Here is a 26,454-nt window from a genome sequence, read left to right as displayed (position 1 = left end):
ACCAATAGATGTAAACGGATGGAAAATGATGACTTAATAGACCATCCTCAATTGTTTCAACTTTACCTAGATGCCTTTCAATTAAAGGCGACTTTAGTTTGGGCTCAATTAGATTCAATAGAACAGAGGTCCAGAGTAAATAGCATGATACTCAAGGAAGAGGTAGCACTTTCACTCCGCCAATTGTGAACAACTTTTATATATAGTGGATCTCAAATGTATTTAACATACATCCAAGGTATTGTACTGACCGTATGTAGACAGCTCTCATATGTAGTGGATCCAGAATTTCTTCAATACACATCCAAGGTTCTATGATGCCATGGGATCACTACTTAGTGTACTAGTCATTGTGAGATGTATGCAGATTAGTATGAGTTTCACCCACGCACTGAAACTATACTTTTGCATCAATTTATTATTAGTTTGACATGAGTTTTTACCTCAATTTGAGAAAAAATATTGATTAGTTTAATCTTAATTTTTAATCAGTTTGAGGATTATTTATAATTACTTTTAGAAGCAATTTTTTCATTACTTACACTGATCGATTTTTACAATCTGTTTGAGGTCATATTTGCAATAGTTTATAATCGATTCTCAAATCACTACATGTGACCAATTTATTATCAAATTATACTTAGTTCAACTCTATCGACAACATGTTAATGAATGCTATTGATAGTTTCAACCATGGTCTATATTGAGAATGTGCTTTTCCATGGTTGTAAAGTCATAACAATTAGAGAAACATGAGTTAGAGAATGCCTCCAATGAGTTTCTAACAACAATTTTAGACTAGTTTTCAATTTTATGTTATGTATATGCTACCTGCAAATCTTCAACAAGGTTTAAGACATATAACATGGTTGAAAAATAATTGCCAAGTTATAACTACGATGTGGATATTTCAATACAATATGCTTTTCTTTTAGCACAATGCAATGTACGATGTTGATATTTCAATACAGTATGCTTTTATTTTAGTATGATGCAATGTAATCAAGGACGATTGCAAGGATTTAAGAAAAGATATATTGTAAGGACATAAAATTTCATTGCTTTACTTTGCAATTTGATTAAAAATTAATCAAATGTGTTAATGAAACTTGTACATATAAAATACAAGTCAATTATTTTACAGTCTGAAACTTAAGACCCCAAGATATTAGTGTGTCAAAGACCAAAGTTATAATAAGTTATGCTTGACATGTACTTAATGGTACATGATTCTCAACCACCAAGAATCAATCCTACAAGTGATAGCAATTTGGAACTCTCCAAGAGCAAGTAACAACCACCCAAGATTCTAGTGTAAGTAACAGTATTCAAGAGAGAACAATAGTTTGTCATTTTAAACTGTAACTGATAGATTTCATGGTTGTTTGAGCAAAACAGCAACAATTTTTCTATATTTCTCGCGATGAAACTCTAAAACTTCTCTCTACAACATTCTCTCATTTCCTAGTCATTTCTCAAGTTATCTTAACATTTTCCAACAATTTGAGACATCGAATGAAAATATTTTAATCAATCTTTACTATAAGCCCTAATTTACAACAAAAATTAAGGTTTGACAACCACCTCAAGATACATACTCAACATTGAAAACCTATGCCTTTAATTCCAACAACTGAAATTGAGAAATTTCTAGAAATTTCAAGAGACAAGCTAATCAATATCAAATTTCACATGTGGTGGGTTCTGCAACATGCCAAAAGATCTTCCTTCATAAAAAACTAGATACCCTTTACTCACAAGACATACAAGGGCCACACAAGTTTACTCACATAAGTGTTAATTACTACACTATTCTACTAGTTACAAGACATGGAAGAGCTGATGGAAACAGAATTCAGCAATGCTTGGAGAACATGATTGAGATCAGACAACTTTGCCAGTAGTGGAGATCATTCAAAATGCCACCCTTCAAACTCTCCTACACAAGTTGTGCAGGTCCAAGCCTTTCCCAAAACCCAGAATAGATATCTACAGTTGTGAGAAAGAAAGAAGCAATTATCAGCATAGAAAATTATTTCCAAGTAGTCAGCATTAGTGTATCCATAATATAGAGATAAAAGAGTGAGTTCAAATAAATAATATTACTTCGAACAGTACCATTTGATTGATTTGCCCAACAACACCCAAGTACCAAAGAGTTCCTATCCGTGAATCGTTGAAGTGCAGCATCTTGATACAACCAGTATGTGACACTGTACTTTTGATTGCCAAAAACCATCTTCTTGAATTCACCTAGAAGTCTCGTGCGATGACAATTATTTTGCCTCTTGTTTTTCATATGAAGCATCTTCAATATCCATATAGGTGTCCTTGATATTGTTCATGAACTCTCCTCTGCAAAAACTCAATATTGAGCTGGATGCAAGCCACAACAAATCAAGGAAACAAGTTTATATCAATCAAGCCTCTAATCCTTATGAGTTTCACAAAGCTGTCACTTGCGCCACAAACATATAATGCTGCTTCCAAGTGACACGTAGACAGTCCAGCTCATCATGTAGAGTAAAGAAAGGTCAAATTTGTGCCACAAGCCCTAAAATTTTTCAGCTGTAAATCATCCCATCTGCAAGATTTAGCAGCAAGATGCATTTTTTACTATTTCACTTCAGCTTGGTCTTTCATGAAATTCAACTCAACCAATAGCTTTACTCACACAAGAGTAAGATGCATTTTCCCAATTGATTTCTCCAAATACCATTTTGGCATAATCCTAAACCATAGGTTGAACTCTATGCACAAATCAGTAGAAAGCACATTTGGCATCCATGATCTGCAAGGGAACAAGCTAGATGGCAACATACTGAAACTCATATGGGAGAAATCACTGCTACAGCAATTAGCAGGCATTTATTATGAACTGCATGTTGTCGGGTGACACCAAGTTATAATTCCAACTGTAGCAGAGCATTGTCTAAAAGGAGTCTTGTGCATTTAAGACATAACATCATTTTACTGATCAGCATTCACAGTATAAACATCGCCTATCCAAAAGAATGTGTGACTGTACAATGCTGCTATGTGTACCTGTCACACTTATAATCTGCTTCAATAGATTATAAATATTGACTTGTAAAAAGGCCTAAGGCCAAACCCCTTTTACTGCAGCTAACAGTACTATTATGACCAGACAGAAAAATAAAATCCCTGCATAAAGAATATAAACAATAATGCTGCAGTGTTTTTGCCACATCAATGTCCTAATTGCTGAATTGAAAATAGTATGCCGAGGCAAACTCACATATCTCACCTGCATTAGGCATCATCAAGTTTATTCCTTTCTTTATTCATGAAGAGGGGGAGAAGCATCTTCACCCATCAGTTTGAGTTGATGAGAAAGACTGGCCCATTCTAAATCGACAGTGGCAGTAAAAGTCAAAAGGTTGCCAAATACTCAAAACAGTAGTACTTGAATCAGCAAAAGCAGTACAAAGCTGAAGGGGCAAAGAAGGTAGACTGCAGGCCAAGCAGGAGGAAAGAAGACAACATCCTCTCTCTCTCTCTCTCTCTCTCACAAGTACTGCTCATTAACTCATCTATTTTACAAAGGGAAATTGTGTACCAAAAGACCTCTGATAGATCTATTATACAACGCATACAGCTCAGACATCAAAATATTTAGGGAAAGAAGGAGAAAAAGAAAACCTCAATTTCATTGCCTAGGCACTTGTCATGGATTATGATACTCAATTCCTAGTTCAATGTGCAAAATAGAAGCAGCACAATCTCCTTTGCTGATACTGAGCACATGTCACAAGACTATGACACACATAGTACATTTCAAATACACGGCGCAAAAGTTCCTGGTTTGGACTTGGATGCCTCATGGCGTGCTAGCTGAGGTGGCACAACACTATTGCTTTGAATAAGCAATCGTTTCAAGTCATAGAAAACAAGAGTGTCAGAAAATGTTAAGAACGTGATGGCAGTGCCTACCTTACCAGCTCTTCCAGTGCGACCAATGCGATGAACATATTGATCGATAGTCTTTGTCATATCATAGTTGATCACGTGACTGACATCAGGCACATGTATACCACGCCCAGCAACATCTGTAGCAACAAGGCAGGTGAATCGTTTCCTTTTGAAACCCTCCAAGCTTACCTCACGTTGCTCTTGACTTCGGCCTCCATGTAAAGTCATTGCCTTGTACCCTGCAATCTCTAGCTTCCTCACAAGAGTTTCTCCTGTTTCTCTCGAATTCACAAACACCATGCTTCTACTTTCCCCAAGTGTGTTTAGCAGCTCTTTCAGCTTCTCAAACTTCTCAGAATCCTTTAGGACTACCACTTCCTGCTTCACAAGGTCAGCAACTTTACCATTAGTACCTACATTGATGATGATTGGATTCTTCAGATATCTGTGCGAGAGCTTCTCAATTGGTGGAGACATAGTTGCACTGAACATACTTATAGTACAAGATGAAGATGCCTTCTCACCTATAGTGCTTGTGGGCACGGCCTTGAGAACTTCTATCACTTGCAACTCAAAACCCATATCTATTAGCCGATCACCTTCGTCCAAAACCACATAGTTGCATTGATTAAGAACCACATATCTTCTCTGCAAGCAATCCAACAATCTTCCCGGGGTTGCTATGACAATTTCATAGCCTTGACTCAATTTCATCCCTTGCTCTTCAATTGGGTGACCTCCAACAATGGAGATGGTTCTTGCTCCAAGGTAACAGGAGAGCTTCATGGTCTCCTGTTCAATCTGTTGAGCTAATTCTCTTGTGGGTGCTAAGACAACTGCATAAGGCCCAGCTGCTGCACGGTTGTCTTCAATGATTGGAGGCAGCTTACTGACATAAGCAAGCATAGGGAGCACAAAGCTTGCAGTCTTCCCAGATCCAGTCTCTGCGATTCCAATAAGATCTCTTTGTCGAAGCCCGATGGGAATAGCTGCCATTTGGATTGGGGATGGCTTCTCGTAGCCTGCATCATGTATGGCTTTAAGAAGAGGACGGCTCAACCCACTCTCCTTCCAATTCCTGATAGGCCTAGGAGCATGGGAACCCTTAAAAGCTATATCAAAATCCTCCTGAAATATCCTCCAATCACGTGCACTCATCTCATGGAGCCCTTTCTTGGACCAATGATAAGATTCTTGCAGATCGCAATCATGGCTCACCTGATGCAGTCCTTTCTCGGACCGACCCCACCGATGAGAATCATGTTTCACCTGATGGAGTCCTTTCTCGGACAAATGGGAGGATTCTCGTTGGTTGCGATCACGGTTCTCCTGAAAAGATGAGGCGATTTCGTTTCTGCTTGACTGCTTGCGAGGTTCGAGAGCATCTGAGGAGAATTTCCTCTTTGAATACTGCTCCTTCTTCTGCTGGATTCTATCGGTTCCTGCACGAAACCCTCTTCCGAAGAGGAGCTGAGCCTGGTGGAAAGGGTCGTATCCCTGCGATGTGTCGTCGTCCTCGTCCCAATCGAAGGAGAATCTGTGCCTTCCGTTAGGGTTCGTGATTCTTCTCTTCTTCCGCTGTGAAGCCCCCAGATACATCTCGCGTATGGCCGACATGATTGTGTGTGAAGAGGGAAGTGGTGTGTAACTGCGCGTGGGAATGAGACATGGTCTTGCGTAGTCTGCCACTGCCACAGTGACGGTCGGGTCCCTTAGATTTTTTAAATGACAGGCAAATTTTAAAATTTCCTTTCACATGATAGGTGATATAAGAAATTTTATTAGTCAAACGACAGACAAAAAATGTGAATAACAAGTGACATAGAAAAGTCTCCAATTAAGGTTTTAAAACTATAAATTTGACTATGACAAATAAGTTCTCCCTACCTAGCAACACTCCATCATAAGAAGATAAATTCAAAATGCTACAACCTATCATAGGAAATCAGATTCAAAATGTAACAACCCAACATGAGCCACAATCCATCATGCGTACATGGATTTTCAGCAACCATTCACCATAAAATAAATAATTTAAAACTCTCCATGAAATCGGTAGCACAAGTAGGAAGAAGATGCATCCATCTTATCATTGTAGTGGCATTGCCCTTCTATTCTTTGCATCCATCCAAATATCCCAAATATCTTTCCAATCAAATTGGGAGCTATCACGTGTATCAATGGATAATGGCACCAATGCATCCAATGTATCAAGACATAAGCTGGATCTCAAGTTATTTTTTATAAGATTTTGTCTCACCTCAATGTGTTTCATCTTCACATGGAAAACCGGGTTCTTGGCTAACTGAATAGCACTCATAGAATCCGAATGCAATGTAGGGATAGCATCAATACACACATCATGAATCAAACTGCCTAACCATATGGCCTCCTTGCAAGCCTCAATGGCTGCAACATACTCGGCCTCAGTGGTGGAAAGAGCCGTACACTTCTGCACCTTGGACATCCAAGAGATAGCACCTCCAACATAGGTGAACATAATAGCCAGAAGTGGACTTCCTACTATCCTAGAAAACCCTCGCTCACAAGACGTTGTACTTGTTGGAATGACTATGCATGTTTGCCATAAATGCATCATCCCTGGATATAAATCCCACCAAATCTTTGTGCTACTACAAAACTCCCAAGCATCATACATGCCCCTATTTCTTGCAACATGATATATCATCCCAACAAAATCCTCTCGCTCATTCATACATCTTCAAATATCAACTGTTTGACTATCAACATTAAGTTTATTGATTAGTCTTTCCAGCCATTCTTGGCTCCTTTTGTCTCGATCAATACCATCCATGGGATATGAAGAAGGATTAAATATTTTGAATGCATTGAAAACTGGTAGATCCTCAAATCTACTAGTCAAAGCATTCAAAACATTTTGCACATATGTTCATGCAACATCAATGCATTCTGAAAGAGAACCTGTCTCATTTCCATCACCTCCAAGAATTGTATTTAAGTCCAATTTCTCATCTTCTTTTTCTGAATCACTTGTATTCTTTGCTCCTTTTTTCTTCTTTTTTGACACTTTTGGAATTGCAACATATTTCAATACATGCATATGTGATATTCCATTAGCATCTACAAAAACCAACTTTCCATTTTTTGTCATATTCAAGAATGACAAGAGATGCTTTGAACCAATACCAAATTGGTCATCATCACATGTGATATATCTCCTATTGAGCTTCTCAAATGTTAGATTAATAAGGGCACCGATCCTTGTTACATCCATCTCTTGCCTTTGAAATTCAGAATTGAGTTTGTTCAACTCTCCAAGTATGTCTGCTAAAAGGTGTACGATGAATTGCACCATAAACATTGTAGCATATTTATACCATTTTTTCTCATGTCTTTTCCACTATTTAAGAATAGCGGGCATAATCTGAACAAACCTTTCCATCACCTTGCCCCTTGAGAGCCATGATTTGCATGCATTTGTAACATTTTCATGTCCATAATGTCATACTCATGCATTATTTTCTAGAGTTCCATATGACTGTTTGTTGATCTTCCTAGCTATGAATATACTTTGCTTGCAACCTTATCCACAAAGACAAATACATGTGGATGTGTCCCAAATCCATCTTTTGCTGCAAGTGCTTGTCGATGGACAATACAATGAATTCCCGTGACACGTGGCAATGATGCTTGGAAACGTGCCACAACTCCTGTCCTATCCCTTGTTATAGCCGAAGCTCCATCACTTGCAATAGCAACTAAGTTTTGCATATCTAAACCACTTTCCAAGAAAAATGCATGTATAGCATCATGCATGGCCTCAGATGTTCCATTATCCACTGGCAACAACCACACAAATCTACAAATTGCATGTCCTCTATCTCCATCATTGATATATGAAACATAGATAATTAGATGCTTTTCCATAGTGCGGTCAGAGCTCTCATCAATGAGCAGTGAAAAGAAAGGACTGGCACGCATCTCTGTATACATTAGCTTTCGAACATGGTCCCTCATAGGCAACATCATTTCCCTTCCTGAAACTGGATTTACATAGGATCCGTACTCATCTAATGCTGGCATATTTGGAGTACAAAGCTCCCTTTGCAACTTGTATAACTGTGGATATTTTTCCAATGGCATGTCCTCACATACACAAAAATATACTAGTTTCATGCATGATATGATTTGATTTCGTTCACTATGGACTATGGTATCCAATCCATGGTCCATAGGTCCTTTTCCATCACTGCTAATCTTTGCCTTGGTATTACAAGCACGTACTGCAGTAATGTGATCAGAAGTCTTAGCATGATCATTCAATGCCGATAATTGGATGCTTTGAGAGCCTCCTTGTGTATAGGTATTTACTTTGCTGGCATCTTGACACCATTGGCATTTCACTCTTTCCTCATTACAAAGAGTTTTACATATGTATGCCCATGGATGCAAAAGAGTCCACTGATGCCGCCACTTTCATTTCACTTTTTTAATATAAGCATCAACATTGAAAGAACTCTCTGTTGCATTTCCCATATTCACATTTACATTTTTTGTAGCATTTGACATTACTGAAGTCATTCCCTCTTGCATTCTAGAAACATCTACATTTAATGTTGACATTTGACCCATAGTTTCATTGGCATCTCCTGATACCAAACCCCTTGGCCTTCCACAAGCACTTTGGCCTCTTGATAAAAGAGGCTATAGAAGGATAAGCCTTTCCTTTCCTTGCCAAACCCTTTTGAGATTTGGATGGATCCATGGTCTAGCTACCTATAATATGTAAAAAGATCACATAAAGTAATGTACTTTATGTTATGATTATAATATGTATGATTTTGAAAGGTCGTTATGTGAAACAATAAAAAGAGTTTGTCAATGTGTACCTAAAGGCTAAAAGGTCAAGTCGATATACGTTGGTAAATTGGATAAAGATTTCCAAGTCCTAAGCCTCCCACTCTATAGTATCTATTGGATAGAGAAAATTGGTGTGCATGTTTGCATATGGTTCAAAAGTCCAAAAGATCATCTCCAATGGATTAAAGACTACATTTTTTTCCACAAGAGGCTCTTTGGAAAAAATGAAGCAAAGTTTTAGATGACGTGCATGCACCAATCACTCAGGTTAGCTAAGGTATGGCATTTAAGGACATGCATGAAGTTAGAATGAGAATCCCAAAACAAATCCTCAATGAAAGGGATAGTTTCTATCTTGTTTACTACTTTTAAGTTGATTAAAGGAACCTAGCCACAACTCTTTTGTTGATTTTCAAGTGTATTAAAAGAAACTGCAACATGCTAGTTAACTAGATAATTTGTTTGTAATAGCTATTATGAATCATGATTCAACCTTAAACTCCTAGAACAAATCAATCAATTGATAAAATAGAAAAATCCATTGTATTAATAGTAAGCTTAGGATTTGTAGGTGCCTGTTTGGTTGAAGACGCTTATTGACTCTTGAGTCTCCCTAGCAATCAATGGACCCTCGAGCCTCTGCCTATTGTAGTCACACCTCAGACCAATGCTAGTAGGCTTGTTGCTTCACCTCCCTCACCCTCCACTGAGTTATGAGAGGCCCACAATTACCACTTGATATTGGTGAAGTCACGACTCACTAAGTCACAAGTGACTGTAGTCGGCGGACTCTGTGCATCACTCAGTGTGACTCATGAGCTTAGGAGCTACAACCCATAGCTATAGCCTTGAGCCTTCAAGAACTAGGCTACTACCTAATAGCCACTAGCGGCCTTGTTCGGGTGGCGGGCCCTGTTCGAATGGCATGCATGTAGGCTATAGCCCAAAGCCACCTACAGTTAAGCAGCTCAAGAGTCAGAACTTGTGCTGGTCACTGAGTCAGTGGTGTGCACTGTGGCTGCATGCAACATGCCCTTAGCCCTAGTCATCAACTCTAGAGTCAGACCAAACTCCTGAGTCCCACATCGATTCGGATGGTGAGAGCCAGCCTGCCATCCTACTAGAACAAAAGAACACTTAACGCACAGAAAGGCATGCTGCACGGGGGAACAGACTCCCAAGCCCTGCACGAAATTGGTTACTACACAAATTACAATGCCGCTTGCCTTGCGAGTTGCATGCCATTGGGGTGGGCAAGGACGAGCACACCTGCAGCCCGCTAAAGTACTCCTGAGTTCCCACCATGACAGGAATGGATGCAAACGATGTTTTTGCTTGGGCTAATTGATTAGAGAATCTACTTGGCGAGGGTGAAGCGATCGTAGACAGGGCATGGGAAATCATTGGGGAAGGCAGCACAAGGGATAGGAATCCATCAGGCGTGGCCACGGTAAACAAGATGTTGAAGAGGAGAGGGGGTGTTATAGAGCCCGTAGTCTGTAGACCCCAATGGCATCCTCAAGCATGGACTTGAAGATTCAGCAAAGGTTGATTGCAGATTGTGATGCGGACTAGATAGTGGAGATGACTCACAAGAGGATAGTGTACTATGCAGTGTGTATCTTCTTTGAAGTTTGTGAATCGCACAGTTTCTCGAATCTCAACCACACAAATAACTTACGTTGATTGTGGACCGTTGATCCTAGGTTTTAGTTTTAGACAATGTAAATGAAATATAGTAATAGTTATTAGGAAGAATCTTCTAGCTGTCAACTTACCAACTTCCAAGCCACTAACCTAGTTAGTAGTTGAAACTTGAAAACTTGCATGGGACTTGCAAGTTGCTATCCTCTAGCTACGAGAATCACCAACAACTAGTAAAAATGAAAGGCAACTTGTAAATGCTAATATGTCAAATGATAGGGGCATTTTGACTGGGGATGTTGTGATGACAAGCAAAATTTGATCATTGATTGTATTTTGACAAGGCATTTTTAAAAAGCCTTGTTTTGACCAACAAAATGGCCTTTGACAGGAAAAACAACCGTCAAATTTAGTCCCTACTGCCACTCATCCTTGGAGTTGCATCGATACATTTTGCATAACTTTTTACAAGCAGAGAGCACCTTGGACTATGCTTTCCGACACAAATAGATTAGTACTTTCCGGGATGCAGGATCTAAGGATTACCTCACCCACACTGTTATTTAGACAATTTTTTTAAAAAGGGCATAGCCCTTCTAGAGGCATTTTGACCTTCAAGAGAAGGCAAATATTTTTAAAACCTTGTTATTGAAGGGCAAGTAAAAAAATTTGCCCTTCCTAGAGAAGGGCGTGATTTTACAAGCCTTGCTATAGAAGGGTAGGTATGGCATGCATGCTTGGTCATTGTTGCAAGCACGGTTGATTGTGAGCGAGGTTTCTCCAAAATGAATCATATCAAGTCGAATGATCGCAATAGATTGTCACTCACGAGCTTGAATCAACTCATGTTCCTTTCATACAATGGTGCTAAGGATCCTATAGATGTTGATTGGGATGCCATCTATGCAATGTGGGATGGATTAAAAGCTCCTCACAATGTTAATGTGGTAGCAACAGAGTTGATATAAGAAAGTATAAGTAATGGTGTGCTTTGATTGTATTGCTATTTCATTTGAGACTATGGATGATTGTAGAGCTATCTTGTTGCCTTTCTAGACTATCTTAATTGATTGAACTTTAGCCTCAACTTGGCATTGCAATTTTATTTTTGGTGATAGCATTATAATTTTTTAATGCATAAATAATTACTCATATGTTGTACTAAGTTTTAAATATTCTATCATCATATCATGTCGGTATTAGAATTTTCTAAATTAATGGACATGAAAAACCAACAAGATGGCTTATATAAATGTCATAGTTTTTTTTCTCAAATACTATTCTATTAGCTAGAAATGCAAATTTTAGAATACATGTCTATCAAAGGTCAAAATTTTGAAAAAGCACTTCCACAAGAAAGGCACTTGTTTAGGAGTCCTTCAATGGAAAAAACCTAGGGGACTTTCAAAAATAAGCACTGCCCACATACAATCCACTACGTCACACCCTAGGGCCCATTGGTATCTTGGACTATGCTTTTGAAGTAGTCCCATTCGTAAAACGTGCAGCAAATTTACGATGTTTACGCAAAGTAGACAAGGCAAAACTTTGTAAGCTTTATAAGTTCGCAGACTATGTAACACTAAGTTAGCTAGCTTGATTGGGTCAGCTAGTATTATATTAATTGAGATATATTTACATTAGCATAGCTGAACGGGCTCTGCCACAAAACACTTACACCTTAAAGGTTAGCTTGTAGGCTATGTTATATACTTGGATCTTGCCACTTATCGTTAGGAGTGGTTTGATATGGATGAAGATACACTAAGATTCTAGAATATTGCTAGGGCAATAGTGTGCAAGAACATTTGGTGCAATAGAAATAGAGCTTCGAGAACAAAACAAGATAAGGTGGATGCTAACAAATAAGTTTACATTGTTGCATCATGAAATTTTTCTTTTTATGTGTTGCCTTATAGCAATTTCTATTGAAGTTGTTATATAGGGTAGCAGAATAACACCTTACTTTAGATGCACCGCTCTATTTCAATCACTGGTAGTTGATTAACTTCTATTTTGATTCAATTTGTGAGGATTCCATAAATCCGCCCATCTTTCTATTCCATTCGTTGTTTGCCAACACCTTGGACAACTTCTAGTTCTTGATTTCTTTTTTATTTTATTTTTTCTTCCCACAAGTGTGGTAGGTGATTTTCATTGTTTCATTATTGTAAGCAAGGGGTAGCACCTTAGTCTTCATGTTTCTAGTCTCATTAAGCCCAAGACATAAACAAAGGACTTAAAATTTTTTAGCAAGCAATCTACATTATTCTTCTCAATGACAAGGATATTTGAGTTGTTGTGAGCAAACATTTAGTCTCATTGAGCCTAAGGCATAGGCAAAGGACTCATAAATTTTTGTAAACAATCTATGTTATCCTTCTCAATATAGCAAGGATATTTGAGTTGTTGTGGGCAAACATCTATGCATAGAAGGAGGATCCATCAGGTAGAGGCAGCCCTTTTAGGACCCCTTTTTCATTCTAAAGTCAATCGTTTTAAGGAGTGAGTCAGTGTGATAATAAAGAAAAGCAATTGAGCTAAGGGGCATCCGGCCTTACAAATCTCCTTAATTGAAAGCTATCAGATATGGTTGCATTGATATGCACTACAATCGTGGCATTTGTGAACAAACCCACCACCATCTTACAAAATGATGCTTCGAAGATCATAGCTTCTCGGGTGGCCTTTGAAAATTTCCATCTTACACAATCATAGGCCTTGTCCATGTCCATATTGATCTATAGAAGCTCACGTTCCCTCTCTAGGGTGAGCTCAATGGAGAGAATCAAGTCTAGGATAGTATCATCCATATGCCTACTATGCACAAACCCATACTAGACTTTGTGTAGGATCTTTGGCAACAAAAATTTAATCCTCAACACTATTACATTTGCTATAGTCTTATACCAGACATGAAGCATTGTTAGCGATCTCCATTGACCAACTACCAACCTATTAGTAGATTTGGAGATAAGCTTAATGACTTTGTGGTTGATAAAGTTAGGGAGGTAGCTAACATCTCTAAAGTGATTAGCAAAGGCATGTACATATGCACTCACAAACATCCAAGATGGAAGAATATAGCTCAATAGACAACCATGTAGGCTAGAGGACTTATCCCTCTTCATCTTTCTTTTTAACCAAATACTTTAATTATTCTATAGAGAATGGCCATGACATTGAGCAACTGACCTCAACTAGGACTATACCCAAGCATGGTGTTAGAAATTCATTTTTTGAATTCAAACTCACTTCAATAATTAATGAGAAGTGTTTTAGAAACACTTAACATATAGAAACATCATTATATGCATATTTCCATAAGCATCTTTTATCAATGAGATGGTATTCTTATTCCTCCTGGACTTTAGAGCCTAAAAGAAGGAGGGGCATATTGACTCAACCTCCACATCAAATTTAAGTTTCAATTATATTGTGAGCCCATCAACTCTCTACCTTCATTGAGATTCAACATAATCCTCAATATCCTATAGGATCTACACAAGACAATCATTGTTGGGTTAAAGGGTAAAAGCATTAAGTGTAGAAGCATGGTAGTCAATGGCATTAAAAGGCAAAAATCTCCACTCCTTAACTTTATTCCCCCATATTGTTTCGAGAAATCAATTGCTTCCACACATCCTTAATCTCGCTTAAGTAGGCCTCCTCCTTAAAAGAAGATACATTGAGACTCAAGAGTGATGGGGAGTTACAGCTGCTCGAGGTCTACACTACTCTACAAATAACTCTATGAGGTGCCTCCTCTATAGCCCAAAGGAGTCCTCTAGTGGTCAACCAAAATGCTATGTCCATGTGCAAGACCAATTAGTCTCCTCCTCTCATAAAATCATTAAGTTATTTGGGCATGGGAATTGAGGTTCTACTTCACAAGGGAAGTGTGGAATGGTCACCCTTAATAGTAGTCTAATGCCCACTTAAGAACGTTCGCTTTGCAATCAATCAAAGGTGAGAGTGGGCTAACACTGCACTTTTTCCGTAGAAAGTGGAGCTACCTTTTAAACTTCACAACCATCAAGACCAATACACAATCGTATTTTGTTCCCCTAAAATTTTATGTCCAATCAATCTAACTTGTTTTTTTTTTCGGGGGGGGGTGTCATGTTCTAATAATTGTATCTATTGATAGGAAAGTTATTTGACTTATCGAGTCCACCTATTGCCGTAGGTTCTCAATCATCAAGATTGAGATCTTTCATTTTCCCCAATCGATTTGTTTTAGGTATGTAATTAGTAAGGCATACTATCACGTAGTGAGAACTATAAAATAGATTCATTTTATTAATCATTACATGGGGTTCATTAGCATAGCCTTGGATCACATGAATAAACACTTTGAATAATAATAGATATTAATCAAATGATTCATTACAAAACCATCACTCCCACAAGAGTGGCCAAAGTTGTTCCATAGGGGATGGGACCTTCTAACCACCAGACAAGGTCGAGCTTCATGTGATCGCACTCTTTCCACGATCATAAGAGACTTATGAGCTCAAAGCCCCACTAAGCTCTCCTTTGCCTCTAGAGCCATCGTGCATCATGAGGTTACTTACCACTTTATCATTTGCCTTGATAGGTACTCAAGCAATAATAAATAAATAAAACACCTATCACCTTTGCAAAAGTGTAGGACCCTTATCTTGCAAGACAAGTTTTTCTAGCATCTTGCAGGTGACTCATTGGTGTGAGGATCTAATGGCCTTTACCAATATATCACATTTTTAATTTGGTTGTCACAAGCATGGATTTAGATAAGATAACCTCAAGCATAAACAAATTTAAAAGTTATCATATCAAATACAAAAAAATATATTAAATGATCACACCATACATAAACCTACTCTTACTTTTATACACATCTTTCATTTCTAAATAGTAGAGCGAGATTTAAAGTTGGTTTGAGGGTCTCTCGGGTTTTTTTTGTTTTAATTGTTAGCGAATACAATTTTATAAACAAAATCCTATTTTAATGTGCTTTTTTAACACTGTCAGATTTTGCTTTTCTTTGTTTGTTTAGCGTGTGCATGAGCAACACCATGAATTCAAGTGAGAGAATTGAGGATTTAGAATTGGATTTTAAAGAAAAATTAATCATCCTTAATTTATCATAACCGCTATTTGTCATCTCATTAGGTCAACATCATTATGCGAAAGTATCACAATCTCGAGTTCATACATAATCACCATATCTTTGGATTTTGGCGATCTCATTGTTTCATTGGGTCCTGCTTCAGCAGCTTGAGATTGCACTCAACTCTACCTAAAGGATTTTTGTTGATGGGTTTGCATATGATCTTTTTATGTTGCTTTAAGACCACATATTCTAGTTGCATTAGAGATGCCTTTTACATGAATGTAAGGAAATGACCTCCAAACATCAATGTGTTGTTGCATAAGGTAGAACACATGTTTTAACAATGTGTCAATATGCAAATGTGCTAATACTTCATTTTTCTTTAATGGAAACACTTGTTTGGTACCTTTTTTATGTTACTTTAATCATCTCAAAGTTTCACATTTTATTATTATTAAATAATAATGTATTAGGGGCATTACATCCTTTCCCCCCTTAGATACATCAACATATTCATGTCTCGAGAGGAACTAGGTGTATTCTCTCTTAAGGGTAGTCTCATCTACCCATGTAGCATATTCTTTATGATAGTCCTTCCATTGTACAAGGTGTTCCTTAAGGTTCAACTTCTCAAAGGGTTTTCCCTTGTATCCAAGGTCCTCTTAGGTTGGATTCCAATAATCTTTGCATGTCATCACTATTTGCTCATTGTCATGAGTGCATGATCAAGGTTAGGCACATATAACTTGAGCAGCCTCACAACGAATATGTTGTGCACCTTAAGGAGAGGTGGTTGTTTGAGCTAACAAGCTTGCTTTTCCATCATCTTGATTTCTTCATAGGGTCCAAATACCTTGAAGTAATATGCTTTCCCAAGTTTAAAGAGATTTTCTTAGGTCTTCCACTCAAGAAAAACATGACTCCTTCCTTGAAGATACCAAGGTTAGAGAACTTTTTTTAGGTCTTGCACTTAAGAAAAGCATGTCACCTCCCTTGAAGATAACTATAGTCCCTTGGGGATCCAAGTAGGACTTATGCCGGTCTTGGGTACATTGATATCATGATTAATTACATACTTTCTTTGAGCGTAGCTTTAGAATCTTCCACCTTGAGAGTGGGGTTTGAGAAATTTAACATTCTTGTCCATATAGACCTTGAAATGGGGATATCTTGATCTCTATTGGTATATGATATTATCAAAAAACTCCACCAATGGTACATACTCAATCCATCTTCTGAGTTCTCTACCATAATAGGATCTTAAGATATTTTCACTTATTTGGTTCACTCTCGCAATTTGACCATTAGTTTGTGGATGATAAGCAATATTGAAATGTAACTAAGTTTTGATATCTTGGAACAAGCAAGCTCAAAACAAGGTGAATTTGGAATATCTATCACTAGTCATCCTCTTCATCTATCCATGTAGCAATATCTCCTTGATAAATATTTGTGCAATGTTACAGGATTTGTAGATAGTTGAGTAGGGAATTATGTGAGCAACTTTAGTCAATCAATCTACCATTGCCATGATAGACTCATATCAACTAGTAACGATAGTGGGGTAATCCAACACAAAGTCAATACATATATATTCCCACTTCATTTCGAGAATATCCAAGGTTTGGAGTTCTTTCGGCAACTTGATTCTTCTTGCCTTAACAAGTCAAGCATTGAGTCACATACCATAATATATCTCCTTTCATTCTTGCCCAATAATAGCACTTGCAAACTGTATTAAGAGTATTTGCATTATCCAGATGTCCAACTATTGGGCTATCATGGGCTTCCCATGAGAATTTATTAGCATTAGTATCTTTCTCCTTGGAATATGATGGTAACATTGGTAGTAAAAACATCCACTACTTGTGATGATAATCCTTATCATTGCAAACTCCTTGTCCAAGCTTCCATCTTAGAGCACTTATACCATGAGCAATTTCTACTACTTGTCATGGGCAATGGCTTAGTGTACAAACCCTAGCATAGGGTTTTCAAGTGTGGATACAATTCTTAAACTTTACACCTTGACAATGCTTAAGGCATCTACAACAACATTAACATTCTCAAGTATTTTTCAAAATCAAATTCTTGCAACATCTCAATCCATCTTCTTTGCCTCATGTTTAGGTCTACTTAGGTAAATATCCACTTAATGATATTGTGTTCTATTATACTAGAGTTTACCAATAGATAGTATCTCCAAGGGCATGAATAACCATGAGTAGCTCCAAGCCATGCATGGCATAGTTGGACCAATAAGGCTTTAGCTTTTGCAAGATATGAGTCATAGGCCTTCCTTTGTGCACATGGACTTCTTTGATTGCAAGTCTACTTGCATTAGTGACATCCCTTCAAATTCTTGGTTGAAATTAGCAAGTTTCAATGGGGCTATGGTTACACATTCCTTGAGCTTATCAAAGCTCTCTCAATGTTTGACTACCTATATAATTAGGGTGTTCTTCTTCAAGTGATTAGTCAAGGGTGTTGATATAAAGGAATGAACTTGATGAAGAATCTAGATTCCCCTAAGATCCATCCAAAGGTTTTCAATGTGATTGGGATTAATAATTTAGAAGTTATGGGATACCCTACATGGCATTTCTCAAGACTATCCTCATTAGATTTGGTTATGGTGTGGTTTGAAAGATCCTTGAGAATCATCATCACACCTTCTTAGGATTTAATGTTTGATGATTGGCATGTAGTTTGGTATGTTATCTTGAATACCATGCTTCGGTAATAAGCATACTCAACAACTTATAAGACCATAATGCACCCATTAGAAATAAACAACATAAAGATAAATCTATTCATTAAGGGAGTACCAAAAGTTCAATAATGTGTCTCTTCACACTTTATTCGTTAGTTATAAAAGTAGAGGGACTAGTCTTAGTCTCTCGGAATCCATAATCTCCAAGAATCAATAACAATTCAACAAATGGGGTACTGAGAGAGTATATAGTTCTTGGACTTATTTCTCTTCTATGAGAACAATTTTATTAGGAGGAATAACTGTGGCATATTGGATCATAATCCACTTATTTTTTATTGCAATTTTCCTATTTACATATTTTGAAGTGCCTTTTCAAATATCATCATGATTTTAAAATCTAATTAGCTTAAGTTTTTCAAGCCATTTTAGTAGCTTAAGATGGGTTCCCAAGTCCTAATGAAGGCTCACACCCATGTGGAAGCAAGCATCAATCCTTCTAAGTCACACTCCACCCATAGCCTCTTTGTAGACTAAGGCAGGTTCAAAGGAGTGTATTCTCTCATATATTTAGGTCATTTTCTTGAAGTCTATTAGGCAATTGGCAAGCTATCATGTATATGATTTTTGAGAATCAACCACATATGATGGATTTTATCACTTACTTTTCAAAATAATCCAATCATTTAGCATAGCTTTAATTCACAAGTTACTCATAATAATATTAAGGGTTCCCTTTATCAATGCAATATTGGTTTGCAATAATTCATACTATCATATCATAAATCTTTTCTCTATAGAATTATCCAATATCTATGTCCTTGTAAGTCAATGGCTTCTCTCAGTATGTCTTATAACACATTTCTTAGGCACTTTGGTGTATAACTAGCACTTAGTCTCAAAAAGAGGATTCCTTAAAACAATGGTTACCCTTTTCTTTGGTACTATCTACATCATTTGCCAATGGAACTATAGTGTTTCAAGAACCAATTTATTATTGATACAATGTAATTGATCATTTTATGAAGCATACAAATATTACATGTTGACTATCTTTAACCATTTCACCCAAAGGACCCTTTATAGCTCATATTGGAGAAGGTAATTCTAGCGAGATTCTCACCTATATAAATTCCCATGTGTGTTTGACTAGATGGCCAAAAATAAAGCATATATCAACCCTCTCAAGGGTATTGAACATTTATAGAAATAAGCATCTTCTACATAATCTCAAACATAACTTCTCAATACAAATAATTGTCTAAGCTCTTGGCCACCTAGTACATTATAGGGAAAATCTTTCTCAATTAGATTGCATCTACATCTCCAATTTCATTTCAATTTTGGCGAGCACAAGAAATTAGTGCAAATTAACTTAAGAGGTTCAATTCAACTAGCTATTGTTATATTAATTAAGTTCCCTTTATTCATCAATTCACCTATCTATAATCACTGCTTCGATACCACATGTGGGGTGCCTCCTCTATAACACAAAGGAATCCTCTAGTGGTTGAACAAAAGCTTATGTCCATCTATAACACCATTTAGTCTTCCCTTGGGAAATAGTAGAGTTAGTTGGGCATGGAAGTTTCAATTCTACTTCACAGTGAAAGTGTGGGATGATTGCTCTCGATAGCAATCTAACACCCACCTAAGAACAATCACTTTACAATCAATCAAAGGTAACAATTGGCTAGTATTGCACTTGGTTCATAGAGAGTAGAGCTATCTTTTAACTTCTATGGCCATTAGAACTAGTACACAACTACACTTCATTTCCCTAAAACGTATTAAGATCCAACTAAAATCGGGGAGTCACATTTTAATAGCTTTATCTAGTGTTAGGAAAGTTTCCCAACTTATTGGGTCCACCTAGCCATAGCCTCTTAGTCATTAGGATTGAGGTGTCCCACTTTCCTCAATGAGTTCGTTTTAATTATCTAATTAACAAGGCACACTACCACACTATGTGAATCAATAAAACCAGCCATTACACAAGGTTTATTAACAAAGCCTTTAAGAATATGAACAAACACTTCAAAAAAAATAGTATATTAATCAAATTGTTTATTACAAACCCATCTGTCCCACGAGAATCTCCAAAAGTATCCCACTTAGGATGGGACTTTCAAACCTCACAAAGTCAGGCTACATGTGATTGCATTCCTTTCATGATGACATGACATTTATGAGCTTAGAGCTCTGCTAAGCTATCTCATGTCTCCAAAGTTGTCCCCACATCACGAGGGCACCTACCATTCAATCATTTGCATTAACAAGTGCTCAAACAATAAAAAACAAACAAAACACCTATCACTCTCACAAGAGTGTAGAACCCTCATTTTATAAGATGAGTTTTTCCCACACCCCATAAGATGCTCAAGGCTCATTAGTATGAGGATCCCAATGGTCTTTACTAATATATCATCTTTTTCGTCTAGCTATCACATGCATGAATTCAGGATAAAATAATTCAGGCATAAACAAATCCAAAAGTAGTCGTACCACACACAAAACACATCATTTTATGATTGAATGACCATGTCATACATGAAGAAAAAAGCCTTGCTTTTATACATTTTTCATTCTTAAAAATAAAATTTTCATCAAAGTTTTCTTGGGTTTTATTTGGCATAGTTGATACACTCTTTATTGACAAAATCTTGTTTTGAATGTGCTTTTCTAACACTTGGGTTTCATTTTTTTCACCCATTTAACATGTGTGTAATAACAAAATGCATTCGAGTGAGAGAATCAAGGATTTAGATGTGGAATTTAAAGAAAAGTTATTGATCCTTAATCTACCGCAACTTGGTTGTCAGCTAAGCTAATCCTCCATTACATAGAATCATAGCAACCTCAGGATGACACATTATCACCACAACTTTGAGTTGTGGGGCTTCCTTACTTAGGTTGTGATTTAGCTTCAGGTTGCACCTCAACTTCATCTAAAGCTCCATTGTTGATGGCTCACACATGATCTCTTTACATCACTTCAAGGTGATAAAACTAATGTAAGGACACCTTTTGCATGCATACAAGGAAACGACTTTCAAATGTTGATCTATCATTGCACATGATAGAGTAGGGCTCTAGTAATAAGCTTGAAGTTTTGTTGTTTGATTGGATATTGTTTGATTGTCCCAATAGCCTCTGTACACTCTCTCATAGAAACAAGGCTTCTACTAAGTGAGTAGGGAGAGTTTCTATAAAAATAAACTTTAGGAATATAATAGTGTAACATGTTAAGAGAGAGGAGAAAAAGTGATTAGCAAATAGGCATCAATGTTTATATGATGCTTGATAATGTTGGATCCGAGATTGATCGCAAGGCTTTGATCAATTGTTCGGCTCAAGATCACGTGTTTGCAAGGTTTGTCTTTATTCAATGTGTGCATGCGTGCGTGCATGCGCGCGCGCGCGTGTGTGATACTTAGTCTTCCTAGATATACGATGAATAAATGAGTATATTAAATAATTCTAACAATCCCCCTCTCCAGGAAGGGATAAATATACCTTATATATATTCCTCCTCCCTTCTCAAAAGAAAATATGATTTTCTTTTGTGATGAAAATATTTTCTACCAATCATCTTGGCTAAAAGAGAAGTAAGAGTACATTGATGATTGTAGGAGAAGGCTTTTTCCTTGTTGTTGCCATTGAAGATATACATTAGTCTTTTCTTGCAATGGTCCAAGGGATGTAAAGTAATGAGGAGAATGTTTGGAATTCGATTGATGGTTACATTGAGAAGAGTTGATCACCATGATTTATAGTGTTGGATAAGATACTTTGATGGATTTGTGAAGAACATGCCCATCATGTAGATAAATGATATCTATTTGGTGAGAATAGGCTAGTAATCTTAGACAAATGATATATAGCAATTGTGGTACGATAGCGGTAGACTAAAACCATGAAAGCAAAGAGTGAGGTAACTCATCCCAATGTGACTAAAAACCATAGTACTAGAGAGATTAGTGAGGTGCTTGCAACTTGATCTTGTGGAAGGTGGTTGATGAGCATGAAAGTATGAGATAGCTAGTGATTGAGAAGGAATTTGCAGCATGTTGTCTTTGAGAGGACTCTAAGAGTTGGGCATAACGTATTTAGTATCATTGTGCTCTTTTACCAATCCAAAGGAGTTTGTGCAAGTTTTCTCATGCTTTGTCAATTCATTGTATCTAGGATCAAAGCATTGTAAATGTGAACACATCTGTATGTAATATATAGTTCTATGTTTTCCATGTGAAATTCTCTTAGAGACTAGATAAGATATTTGTAGGAGCATCTACTCGGGTCACAATCATCCACATGTCCATCTCAATGTTATTTGTATATGTAGGTGTGTCCTTTCTATGTAGCATACAAGCAAGTTTGCCATTCCGTTATGCTCTCTTATCTCATCCACTTTGTTTAAAAATATTTTGCCACTTGGTATTCATGTAGTGAAAAGTGGTTGAAGAAGGATATATCCTTTGCACACTCAAGGAATTAAAATTCTTCAATAAAATCAAGTGGTTTCAAGTGAGTACATCTACAAATTCAAGAAAGAATCACATTTCCTAGATTCGGAGAAGTCTCATATCAACCACTCTAAGGCAAGTTCAATCAAGGCACATCAACCATGTATTGCTCTCAGTTTTGTACCTTCACGGTGCCAAGGGACATCAACCATGTATTGCTCTCACTTTTGTTCCTTCATGGTGCCAAGGGACATAAACCATGTATTCCTCTCACTTTTGTACCTACAAGGTGTCTATCAAGTGCATTTCTATGTGAAGAAGAGTTCATGTAGATTCAAAGTGAAGGTGGGTCTCAAACCCATCTCAAGGAATTTGATTAGCCATCCAATTTGAGGACAAGAAGGAAGTAAAGAAGACATTAACATTACCTACAAAGAGATATAGGTTTTCCCAAAATTGCTTGCAAATAATCAATGATGATTCTTGCTCACCAATATAAGAAGTTCCATCTATCTACTCAATTCAACTATCATTTCCTCTTGATTGACCTCTCTATTGAGGCTCATATTCCTCATCAACTTTCATAATTTCCATCTACCATTCCTTCAATACTTATCATCCAGTATTCATGCTATTTCAAGCCCCCTTCTATTTTCCACTTCTCCACCAATCTACTCTTTTGTAGAGCTTTCTTTGTGTGGGCCTTTGGTGATGATTTTGTTAAAAGGCATTGATGTCTAGTATGTGCTTCAAGAAGACACTTGATGTTTGCTTCAATGTCAAGAATCTTGAGTTTGAGTCGTAAAATTCTTAGATTAATATATATAACCAATAGAACCTTGCCAATGTAGAGTGCTCGATACTCTGTGACATTGAGTGTGCGAATGATATAGCTCACCTTAATGTAGAGCTTTCTTTGTGTTGACCTTTGTTGATGATTTTGTTAAGGGCCTTAGTGTCGAACATGTGCTTTAAGAGGACACTTGATGTTTTTTTTCAATGTTAAGGACCTTGATCTTGAGCCTTGAAATACTCAAATTAATATACATCACCAATAGAGTGTTACCAATGTAGAGCTCTTGATGCTTTGGGACCTTGAGTGTACCAATGATATAGCTCACCTTAATGTAGAGCTTTCTTTGTATTGACATTTGTTAGACACTTGATGTTTGCTTCAATGTTAAGGACCTTGAATTTGAGCCTTGAAATACTCAGATTGATATATGTCACCAATAGAACATTGCTAATGTAGAGTGGTGTTGAGGGTTGAATCGACTTGTTTTTTGGATCGCTTTTTGTTGTTTTTATGAGCTAAATGGTTGATTTTGTGATGAAATGATTGTTTTTTATTGATTTTGGAAGTATTTTGGAGTGTGTTGGGATGGGTTGAGTAGGTTTAAGAAGTTCATGATGGTTTTTGCTTGAGATATGATGTTCTGATAGGTTCTGTGATGTGTCTGTTTGGTCCTAATTGGGTTTGTTTTTCCTGTGTTTTGGTATGTTTTCTTTCTGCTTGAGAGATTATGATTGTAAATGAGTGAGTTGAGGAATGATTGAGAGTGTGTTGAAATTTTTTTGATGGTTTGAAGTGGTTTTGATTTGAGTTATATGGTTTTTTGTTGATCTTTTGCAGTGTTCTATAGACCTTTTGTATGTGGTCTGTACAATAAGCCTTTGTTTGCTTCTGTGAGTGTTCTAATGGATGGATGTTTAGCTTGGGGATATTTTTTAATCTTGGAAGAGAAAGAATACAAGCTCAAAATAGCTCAAAAAAGTAGTTGATGAAGACTTGAACTAAAGACTGAAGTGACAGTGACATTGATGAGCTCTCACAGGTCATTGCAATGTCTATAGTGACCCTTCATATCAGGTATACCTCTTGGAAGAGGTGTCCACAACCAAGGGAGGATTATTGAGATTTGTTCTTGGTTATTCCAATGTATTATTGAGAGAGAGCATATGTGAGAGAGATAGTTTGTGAGATAGTAATTTCTATGAAGAAACATTGTATCTACATGAGAGAGATTGAGAGAAAGGTTATGAAGACTGTGAAGATGATGAAATATGAATACTATGTGATAAATTCCATTCAAATTTGATCATTACTTTGTGTTATTTTGGTTATGAGATGTTTTCTATGAAGAAAATAAAGGACATGTTGAAGATTTGTGGTTCTTGGTGTTCATTTTCTTCTTGTGGTTGATTAAAGTATGAAGAACATGCTTGTTGGTATGACAATATAGTTTTTATTGTAGTAGTTTTTCCATTTTCTTGGTATTTCTCTTGGGGGTCCATGTTTTTGGTGCATAGCCGGGGAAAGAGATATGGAGATTCAAGCAAGATGGTACGTGGGAACTCCAACAGTCTTAATGTGTGACCTGTCTTCCCTAATGTGTCACCCAGATTTCCTTATTCTATTGTCATAAAAACAATAATGAATAAAGTGACAATGACAGGTGGCTACCACCTATCGTGTACAAGTGTGTAGGTAGTAAGTACAAGTAAATGTAGGCATGTAGGCACAAGTGGCACTTAGATATATAAGTGCACTTATGCACAACCTTTTTTTAGATTTATCCATGCATTTAAATATAAAAACAAATGCAACCCTCCTTGTCAAAATAATGTAAAATGGGATGTATGAACATCATTATGCTTATGTACATTGATGGGCTTTGATAGACTCTTATTCTTTCAAGAGTTTCCTTTCTCTCAATGGTTTTAGGCATGCATATAAATATAAAAGCAAATGCAATTCTCCTTGTCAAAATAATGTGAAATGGGATGTATGAACATCATCATGCTTGTGTACATTGATGGGCTTTGATAGACTCTTATTCTTTCAAGAGTTTCCTTTCTCTCAATGGTTTTAGGCTATCTCTCACATAATCAACTTGTACTTTAACTACAAATGGTATATGCCTCTCCACCCACTCCAGATGAATGAAACAAAACACAAATGATGCAAAGGTTTTTGTGGGATCATCAATCTCACCTTCCTTGTAATCTCATTATCAAAAGGAAACATGATTGCCTCATGATTCATATGTGGCCTCCTTTAGCCCTCAAGCCTCCAATTTGTAATTTGATCCATTCACATTTAATAACCAAATAAGCAATAGAGGAGAAGAAAAACTTAATTCATACTTTTAAATGAGTATAACAATTTTACAGTAGGAAAAGTCACATATCTAGTGCACAACAGATCAACAAGTACCAATAGAGACTGAAAATGGAAGTAGTAGCATTGTTAAAGAGGAAGAAAAACAATGGAAGTTTGTAGAATTGGAAATCTTCATTGCCAAATACACTTTCTACAATAAGTGCATTCCTCAATAGCAAAAACATGCCACTATCTTGATGCAAGCTCTATGTACCATATTGATACCACTGTCTTCTAAAGCTATAGAAAGTTGTATTACTATAGCCAATTGCTTTTTCCACGAGACTGAAGAGAAAAATAGATAAAGTAAGTATCAATGGAAGAATTGGCCTTCATTGAAGAATTTCTAGACGTCCTTAAATGGGAGGTTATGAAGAAGCTTCAGGAGTCATAATTTGTTGAGGCTCACAAGACTAAGAAGAAAAAGAGTTAGAATTTGTTCATGGATGCCCAACAACAAGATATGTGGGATGCTTGGTGCATTAACAACCTTTTATTGTCCAATTGGCAACCCATTGGAAGCTAGTAGATAGAGTATTCTTTACGATCTATGCTATTGAAACCGTTTGAAGTTGGTATTATTAGGACAATGGTT

At 36.9% G+C, this 26,454-nt stretch overlaps 1 protein-coding gene across 7 annotated transcripts; it reads right to left on the bottom strand.

Annotated features, from left to right (window-relative positions):
* Positions 1–1,615: 1,615 nt before the first annotated feature.
* On the bottom strand, positions 1,616–5,648 carry LOC148013442 (DEAD-box ATP-dependent RNA helicase 21-like). Of its 7 annotated transcripts, none has more exons than XR_015688844.1 (4): positions 3,955–5,648; positions 3,269–3,369; positions 2,119–2,355; positions 1,637–1,989 (listed from the first exon to the last, which is right to left on the bottom strand). XR_015688844.1 is itself a non-coding variant. In XM_087667965.1 (2 exons), the coding sequence occupies exons 1-2, from the start codon at positions 5,548–5,550 to the stop codon at positions 3,799–3,801; spliced, it is 1,641 nt and encodes a 546-aa protein (XP_087524091.1). In that variant the 5' UTR covers positions 5,551–5,647; the 3' UTR covers positions 3,376–3,798. The 7 variants fall into 7 exon arrangements, 1 of the variants encoding a protein (XP_087524091.1); XR_015688841.1 differs by having other exon boundaries at positions 3,960–5,648; XR_015688843.1 differs by having other exon boundaries at positions 1,616–1,989; positions 2,119–3,369.
* Positions 5,649–26,454: the final 20,806 nt, after the last annotated feature.

This window comes from Lygodium microphyllum, chromosome 26 (genome assembly GCF_053477565.2).
Source record: "Lygodium microphyllum isolate KBCC chromosome 26, Lygodium_microphyllum_v1.1.10, whole genome shotgun sequence".
In the NCBI taxonomy this organism is placed as follows: Eukaryota; Viridiplantae; Streptophyta; class Polypodiopsida; order Schizaeales; family Lygodiaceae; genus Lygodium; species Lygodium microphyllum.
The sequence above is the reverse complement of the archived record's forward strand: the minus strand, read 5'-3'. Positions and strand labels throughout refer to the sequence as shown.

Bases quoted from the DNA above. Each gene is read 5' to 3' on its own strand.
- LOC148013442 (XM_087667965.1), bottom strand. From the start codon at position 5,550: ATGTCGGCCATACGCGAGATGTATCTGGGGGCTTCACAGCGGAAGAAG. The intron at 4,347-4,457 runs GTGAGAAGGCAT...TCATCAATGTAG, and splicing joins CGTGCCCACAAGCACTATAG to GTACTAATGGTAAAGTTGCT.